Below are 9,202 nucleotides of genomic sequence, written 5' to 3'. Positions count from 1 at the left end.
GAAGGCAAGAGACACTATAATACCTTTGAGGTACATCTGGATGACATGGAGACTTTTGTTACGAATTCTGTACATTTTTAATGGAAAAAAGCCCACGTAAAATTATCAGAAAGTTAGCTTACAGTACTTATGCGGACCTTTCAAAAATCATATTCCAGTTATGTCCTGGCAAATTTTTTTTGTTTTCTTTGAAAAGTAGAAATTAAAATAATTGGTATACAAAAATATTTGAAAGTCAACAAGCAAAGGTTTAAAAATATATAGTTTAAACTGTAACCACTAAAATTTAAATGTTTGAGTCAGATGCCCAAATTTTACGATGTCTCTCAGTTTTTTTTTTTATTTTAGAACGTCATCAAATATAGAACACTTCACAAATCATTTTGTGAATGAAATTTTTATTTACACACTGTATCCAGAAGCAGATACATAAATCCTTATACAATTATTTTTCAAAAATGTGCAAGAAATTACTATAATTTTGTTTACAAACCAAAACACATTAAAATCAATGGACTTTGGATAATTCACTCTGTGGCGTGCTTAGTACAAACAGTGCACACCAGGTCTGAAACAGAGAAAAGTGTAAACTACAGCAATCTGGATTGCAAGTATTAACTTCATGGCACTCCATCATCACTATAAAAATTCTTTAACCCAACAGGTATTCATAAAAAGTTCTTTTAGATTTTTTCATTATCTGTGTAGAATTTAGAACACTTTCCAGATACAATAATGCCATACTTTTCATATTATGACCTATCTAGCCCATTTTTTATTTATAAAGAATGCCTGTAATTTTTATTCTTTGCAGTCATAGAAAGATTTTATGAAATTAAATTGGCAATCATTAATGCATCCATAGCTTAGCTCAGAATTTGAAAGTTCAGTAACAAAGAAATACTTCTCATCAGAATCATAGCCCATATATTGCTGGTATGCTGTTTTAAATTTTGAATTTCAGTATTCACATAGATGAAATGCATCAAAACAAAAACCGCACAGATTTTCCTTAGCCCAGCAGTCAATATTCACAGAAAGAAATTGGCTTTAACAAAATGCAAAGTCAGCTCATCTGAGAACAATGAGTTTAATTAATAATTGCATTTCTGATCCTTCTGACAGAATTACATTTTGATAAAAAGATGGCATTCACTATGTCAACAGCAGGATAAGTGCTATATCCTTCAAACAGATCAAAGAATACACATCACTTTCAGTTGTTTATAACACTGGTTTACAAAACAAACAAACAAACAAACAAAAACACAGAGGAAGTTGTGCAAATTTATTATTTCCAAATACATGTGGTTTAACTCTTCTAATTGGTAAACCAGACAATATTATCAATAATGTCAATCGTTTCAGATGCTCAAAAAGTTTTACTTCAAGGTTTCATTTTTAAAAATATTTTTCCACAATTCAATCATAAAAAGCATACTTTTTGAACCCTTAAACTGTTGTGCTGAATAAATAGGCATATTTCTACTCTATAAGGATCACAGTTAGCTTTTATTCCTAGTGTATCTACTTCCAAAGTTCCCCAAAATATTCTCAATCATTTTCCTTTTATTTGTCAAGGACACTTTGTTCCTCTAATTTTCATGAAGCAGAAGTCAACACAATTTTTGTGGTTATTCTGACTACTTCTAAATGGACTTATAACTAAATGTTACTGTGTTTCTTTTATATTAATCTTTATTATAAGAAATTGTAAGTATCTTTAATGTTTTCGAAGTATTTTTTCTGGGTTCCTTCTCCTGGCTGGCCAGTTACCTCAGCATGAAAAAATACTGTGAGGTTCTGATTAAAGAAACCTGAAAAATAAGTATTTGTGTCTACTTACTACTGATTGAAAGTATTTTGAGCTTAGTAGAAATATCACCACCATTTTTTTATTCAGAAGCAAAGTGCTATGTGGTTCTCACATCCTATACCTCAGCCACTTTAAAGTGTTCCTTTTGTGGTAGCTTTATAGGGGGGTGGGGAAATGACAAAGTTAACTTGACCTGATTAAGTTCACAGATGAAGAACAAGCAAGGAAGGCAACTCAGAAACTGGATAATTGAAACAGAGTTTAAAGAAATAAAAAAGCATCAACATTTATGAGTGAGCAAACTGAAACTTATAAAGGCATGAGCAAGAATTTTAACATGTGTGTTCTTGCACATTTTTCAATTCAGCAATAAGACCAGGATATTATAGCTTCATATATTTAAGTTTCAATGCAATGACTGCTAAATTAACGCATGTGGCATAGTATAAACATATGTTTAATGCATTCAATAGTGGTATTAAATGGCAAAGAAAATATTTAATATACTATAATCTTCCAAAGATTCCGTAGAATGCATAGGTCTTCTAGTATGGGGAAAGAATTTTTAAAGTGAAGAAAATGCCAGAGGCTTTCTTCCAAAAGTATGCATCTGAAATCCACAAAAATTATTTTCTTTTTCCTCCTCACAGACAGAATCAGAACACTGTACCATACAATAGGTTATTGTGCCTTTTTGAATAAATTTAGTGATCCTGATTCAGAGGAGGGGGGGACGGGGCATGACTGGATAGGGGGAGAAGTCAGTAGAAATAAAAAAAGAAAACAGAATTCACACTTTCATAGATATATCTCCATGGCAGAGCCAACAAATTACATGTATAGACTGCTCTAGATTATTTCACTTTTTAAGTTTAAAACTTTATCAGACTAAAGAGGAAATCCTTATTCTCCCTCCCTTAAAAGCAAAGGCAGTCTTTATCTACCTTTGATTTTCTTTTTTTAATTTTTTAGTTAAACATTATGGTCAAAAAAATAAATTAAAAAAATATAAATTTCGTCTATCAATTCAGGCAACCCAAGATGTAGTGCTACTGCACCACCTTGCAGCAATACTGTATTCATTCCTAAAGACTCATTTGAGGGGACCAAAAGGCTAGACTAAATAAGGAGAAGAAAATGACCTAAACAAGAAAGCTGTATCAAAGATGAACAGCCTTTTTTTCTACGGTGATTTTTACTGATTAGCCACTCCTATCAGAGACAGGGAATATGACATTCTAAAGTACAAAACAGGGGGGCAGAGGCAGACAAAGCAAGCCTTCCTCCCAAATTAGCTATGACCCCTTTAACAAATAACTCATAAAACTGATTGAAACATGGGAGAAAAAGAAAAAAAACAACAACTAAAACAAAACAGGGAAATGCCATGGGTTAACCTTGCATGATGAAAACACTACAGTGTAGAACCTGCACTCCCCATTGAAAGTCTTTTTTTCCCTACAGAAGGTTAGAATAACTGTAAGCTTTTCAAATGCCAGAATTTTTGACAGATGTCACAAACATTTACTTAATTAATTCAATATTTCATATGTCAAAACATATTTCATGACAATAAACTGAACATTTTCTGTGGTCACTGTATATCCAAACATCTTTTCTCTAAGATTTGAAAGACTACGAGAATAGAGCTTTAGAGATGCATTTTAAGCATCTTCCATACAAAATATTATCAGTCCATTCCTTCCTCCCCAAAGGATATACAAAAAAGGGGAAAATGATCCAAAGGATATTAGTGTATTACTGTAATTTCTGAAGTGAAAAAAAATGCAGAAAAATGAAAAAGGATAAAATTTCAAGTAGCTTGAATATAAATAAGGTAGAAATCATCCTATTAAAAGTTTTATCCCATCCCCAAAATGGCTTATAATTTATATTCCCACAATAACAATTCCTAGAGTCTTCCTACAAATCCAGGAAATTCCACTCCCCTGCTCCCCAAGATGAGGCAGGAAGGAAAAGGACAAAAAGAGGAGACCTGGTAGGTGTTCATTTATGTAACTGATGGCATGATTAGAAAAGGTAATATTTGACAAGATTCCAATATCACAATTTCCTTATAGGTATTATATATTGACTTTTATTGACTTTTTTTTTAAAGGCCATTTTTAGAGGAGAAAACACTGAGACAAGAAGAAGGCTGAATCAACCTTCTTGAACACAAGAGTGTACAGACAATACAAGGCTTAGGAGGAAGGCATTTGTTTTTTTTTTTCTTAAAGATATGCTGCATAACCATGTTCTTATCACACAGCTCTGTCTATACATTAGGGCATATCTCTATAGGAATTTTCTAATTAGGACACTAGGAAATAGTTATTACTATAGGTGTAAATTCAGTAATTTAGAATACCAATATGTTCCTTATCCATGATCATTTTTTTTCAAGAGGTTGTTTTAAAGGAAAAAAAATTCCATTCAACAAGTTTCATCTGACTTTTACTTATCGTTGAATACACATGAAATGTGCTTTCAATGCATAAAAATCACAGTGGATAGCAGCAAAGGACTTGGGGGAAATTAAGGAGAATTTGATCATTCACATTGTGATTAATCTGCACATTGATGAAAGATAGCTATTTCACACTTCTAAAAATAAATTGAGATCATTCTTTCCAACAAAACAAAAAAGAAAGCCTCCCAAAATACACAAAACCCCCCAAAACAAACATAAATCCAAATGCATTACTTTTCTTTTACACACAAAAATGAAATATTTTTATGGCAGCAAAAGATTTTGATAATAATGAAAGTCTGTAAACTGTAATTCAATCTCTTTTTGTTGTTGTCGTTCCCAAAGTGCAAGATGCAAGGTTCCCGTAAGCTTTCAGTAGTGCTTTTCCTGTAAATAATCCTTCATTTTGTTTGGCAAAGGCAGTTTTTGAATCAGGTCTATTCTGGTGTACTGACGTATTACAAAACGACACAGGTACTGCAAAGAGCGCACCTGCATAAACCGAGACACTGGATTTGTCAGTCTCACTGGGTAAGTGGCAGATCCAGGCAGCCGGGATCTCGAATAGCAGAAAGCTCCATTTTCAGAGTCCCTGATTGAATGTTCAATTAAGTCAACTATAGATGTATGTCCCTCCACATCTGGCTGTTCATAAAAACTAAACCTACCATTTGAGTGTTCAATTCTAGTGTGAAGAGTTTTTCCATGGGAACGAAAACTCAAACTTAAAAGATAACGATCATCAGAACTATCTCGAACGAGAAACGAGCCATCAGGCACATTAGCTAATTTTCCCTCTGCCTCCCAACGTGTAATGGGGCCCCAGTACCATCCTTGTTTTGCAAGTTTTTTCAGTTCTTCTGTCAGACTTGTCACAACCATAGGACCACTGTTCTGTACAGAATCATAGACTCTTCCAACTCCTGGGGCAGTGTTAGGATCAAAATTCAAATGGCAGCGCATACTTTCAGCCACATGGGCATCTGTGCCATTTAATCCATTGAAGTTCCTTTGGATTTGATTATTCTGCATTGGAGGTAGCAAAGGTGAGAGTGGAGGGACATCGCTGTGATTAAGCCTTGGGCTTTGCAACATGACTCCTGTGGTACCAATCAACAAACCATTCACTGTCTGGTCCACAAAGATATCCGGTGCAACGACTACATCCTGATCCACTTGGCTCTCGTCTTCATGGAAAGCATTTCCCCCCACTTGAGAAGAAACAGTTGAAACTTCCATGGGTGAGGAACTATCCAGACAGTAACTACGTGATCCTTCCAAAGGATACATTCCCTCATCTAAAGGCACAGTATACTGAATGTAGTCCTGAGGCATTAATCCAATAACTACAGGCACATGTTCATCAATATGAAGATGCAAGTCTCCGTTCTGAGATTCTGTATTTTTTAATGCATTGTTTTGTTCCTGGAACACGTTTTCTGACTGCAACTCGTGGAAGTCCTTTCTAACACCATTCAGTGCAGGGCTTGGATTAGAGGAATGGACCATGGCCTTGACTTTCACTTCCATTTTGATGCAAGTCTCTTCCGAATTTGTAGGTCGAAGGGGCCACGGAGTTGGACTGTAATGGTGATTACGGAGGGAAGTAGATCTCAGAGGTCTTTGAGCTCGCACATCTTTGAAGGTTATTGGAGCAGATGAGGAAGAAAAGGTGTCATCATCTGCAGAGTTTACAGATGGTGTGCTGCCTTTGCCTTTCTGTTTTTGTTTTGCTGAAAGCCTCCTTTTTAATGTACCCATTAAACTTTCACTTTTTGATCTATTTTTGCTTCCTTTTTCATCTTCACTGTTGACTTCACAGCTAGCCAAATCTTTACCATAGCAGCTGCCAAACAAGGAGTCATCTTTTCCAAATTCACTTAAGGATGGCTGCTGAACCACTACAAAGTCACTTTCGTCTTTACTTTTATTTAAGTTAAAGGACTTGCGAATTGTTTTCAGACTAATTTTCTTCATTATGACAAGCTAACAAATCTGGCTGATCAGCAGTGCTTGCGGTGATATAGCCCTAACACATGCAGAGCAGCTTCTGCTTCATTTATGTGTCTTATCCAGCCTCATTTAACTTCAAGAGCCATTTCCTGGAAACAAATAAAAACCAATTAACTTCAAAGAAATATTTCAAAAATTATCTATAAGGGTTTCCCCCTCTCTAAACAATGCAGCAGTCGCAGTACTTAAACAATGGGCATCAAACAAAGGTAAAGATAGAGAGCTGACTTAGAAACCAATCAGGGTCAAAAAATGAATCTGCTACATCTGCCTTGGAGATTTCCACAACTTTTTTCTGCTATCAGCAGGATATTTTTTTGAAACATACACACACACTACATCACATTCACAGGCACATATATTTAATGCACATATACATGTTTTCAAGCACAGAAACACTCCTCTCTTTCCTAAGGCTCCTAAAAAGTCCCCGCATAAATAATTACAGAAGATAAAACTACAGGAGATATTCAACAGGATTCCCACATACAGGTTAAACAGTGATTGGTCCTAAAAACATGGTCTTATAAGGTCATACTTTCTCTACACAAGTTGAGGAATATTCAAAAGATTACATAATTATAGGAAAACTAACTCCAATGAAAAAATAGAGGGACATTAACAGCAAAGTAACATATGTTTACAACAAGTCCCCTCCTGAACTTCTTTGAAAGAAAAGTAGATTTCCAAACTGTTTTAGGCACAGAAGACAAAGTTACAGGCTCTTATTGACTAGAACTTTTAGAACTTTTATTCCACCAGTACTTCTGCCAAGACCTAGTGGACACAGCTGCTCAAGTCCCAGTCAACTGCTCCCATCTGGCATCTTACAGAGTCATGTACCCACAAATTTAACCTTTTGGCTTGTGTTTTTTTTTTGTTTCAGGTTTGGCTGTGCTTGGAGGGGAGCTTGGTTTGGTTCTTTTTAATGTTAGCTAGACCTTTCAAAGCAAACAGCTCTGCAGAGAGAAGGACACAGGAAAGAGAAGAGAGAGAAGTTGCCACTGCCACAGAAGTACTACCAGTAGTAGCAGCCATTATTCCACGTACCTCCAAATACGTGTGATGTTAGCAGGACAAACTGCAGCAGCAAGCCTGGCTCCAATCTAAGCATGGCAAACTCAATCTTTCAAGAAATCTTCCAACCTTGGTGGACTGAGGGGAAAGTAAAACAGTCCTTATGTACATACTTCCCACTTCTCTCCCATGGCATCACAATACAAGCAACAGAAAAAAACTGTGCAATAAACTAAGTTTTTCAACTAAACTATATGGTTTTCTTAAATAAGCATTCAAAAATTGCATAAAAAGATGTGAGGAGAATGATTACTATAACCAAACGCAGTCCATTGGCTATTACTCTTGTCCAATCCAACTTTTGTGGTCCTCAAGTACACAAAGGCTAAAGGATCATATTCAAAGCAAACGAAAAGGCAATGCGAGGCATCTGTGGATTCTGAACTTCAAAATACCCTGAAAAATTTGACGTAAAGCCCTGCTGCTGGAGGTTGGACACTGCTTCATAAAAAGTAAAGCCTGATTTACTTAGATTTGTACCCTAGTCCTATCTTCAAATTCCCTAGACTATCTGCATCTCCCTGTTTCAAAGACCAGTTTTGACTTTGTCATAACCTCTGATATTTCACAAGTCCATCTTTAGAGCATGTTCAGCTCCTCCTGTTTCCTTTTCTTAATTACCAAACTAAATAGCACTTTCCTTACTTTCAGTGGGAGAAATTAAAAGGTTTCTGTAAATTGATACACTTCCTATCAGCAAAGAACAAACATAGCCAAAAAAATTGTTCCCTAAACAAACAAAAGACAAAGAACCAATTTCTTGCTATAAAACAAATATTAAAACCTAAAGAAAACAGAACCAGTATTTTATCAGATGTTCAGATTATTTTCCACTTTTAACATGACGCCTGTTGTACCAAGAGTCATGAAACCCTAAGACAACATCTTCCACATAAACAATTTGAAGTAGATACTGAGATACAGGTATGACTTTTCAAAGGTTAAAACACTACTTTTACTTTCCTACAAGTACAGATAAAGGCAGACTTACATGTCAGTTAAGAGGAGACTCAAAATGTCTTGCTGACCTTCTATTCCTAAACCATTTGGATTTTGTCATCTTACCAATTTATAGTACTCTTTTCATCATAGGTAAGTAAATGAACCTACAAAATGAGTGAAAATTACAACTTCAGGATTCTATGCTGCTCCTAAACTGACAGAGTGTTGGTTCATTTGATAAATTTAACCGTGTGTTTGTGTATGTAGTACCAGAAGCCTGGGAACCCTCACATTAGCTCCACCTGTGAAATCCACAAGGTTCTCCAACTGCTTCTGACTGACACCCACAAGCTGACACTATTTCCACTTTTCCAGAAATGTTCCCCCATCATTGTGGAAACTATATTATACCATTGGCAATTCCTAACCCTAAAAAAAACCCAACCAACCAACCAACCAAACAACCAAAACAACCAAAAAAAAAAAGGAAAAAAAAAAAAGAAAAAAACACACCAAAACCCCCACAAACAAACAAAAACCTCCAAGCAAACAAACAAAAAAAAAATGAAGGACAAAAAAGTAAAATCTGTCTTCCAAGCTAGAGAAATTAAAAGAGCATTATCACATTGCTGACTAGGGAAAGAAGATGCCCCAAACTGTATGATTCACACATCTTTTGTCATTGGTGTGTTTCAAAACAACTAGTTACCTAAAATTTAGCTGAAGGAACATTGTTTTAGCTTTCAGCTTTTCCGTAACTAAAAGATTAAGCCAGTCACTTGAAAGAACAAGTTTTTATCACGTGCTAGTCTTTCTGTATCAAAATGTGGAGTTTCTTTACAAATGAAAATCCAATATCTAAAAATTATCTCAACAGATCA

General features: G+C 35.3%; 1 protein-coding gene across 8 annotated transcripts in view; it reads right to left on the bottom strand.

Moving 5' to 3' along the window:
* Positions 1-378: 378 nt before the first annotated feature.
* The window catches only part of SOCS6 (suppressor of cytokine signaling 6), a 32,038-nt gene continuing 23,214 nt past the window's right edge, over positions 379-9,202 (bottom strand). For 6 of the 8 annotated variants that reach the window (XM_027678061.1, XM_027678086.1, XM_027678076.1 and 3 more), the window contains 2 exons: positions 7,353-7,457; positions 379-6,391 (listed from right to left, as the gene is read on the bottom strand). In XM_027678061.1, coding sequence (XP_027533862.1) covers positions 4,662-6,266 — 1,605 coding nt within the window. In that variant the 5' untranslated portion in view covers positions 6,267-6,391; positions 7,353-7,457 and the 3' untranslated portion in view covers positions 379-4,661. The remainder of the gene's footprint in view (positions 6,392-7,352; positions 7,458-9,202) is intronic. The other 2 variants (XM_027678103.1, XM_027678093.1) reach the window with 1 other exon arrangement.

The sequence above is a fragment of the Neopelma chrysocephalum genome, unplaced genomic scaffold (genome assembly GCF_003984885.1).
Source record: "Neopelma chrysocephalum unplaced genomic scaffold, ASM398488v2 Primary Assembly neopelma1_22b, whole genome shotgun sequence".
Classification (NCBI taxonomy): Eukaryota; Metazoa; Chordata; class Aves; order Passeriformes; family Pipridae; genus Neopelma; species Neopelma chrysocephalum.
The sequence above is the reverse complement of the archived record's forward strand: the minus strand, read 5'-3'. Positions and strand labels throughout refer to the sequence as shown.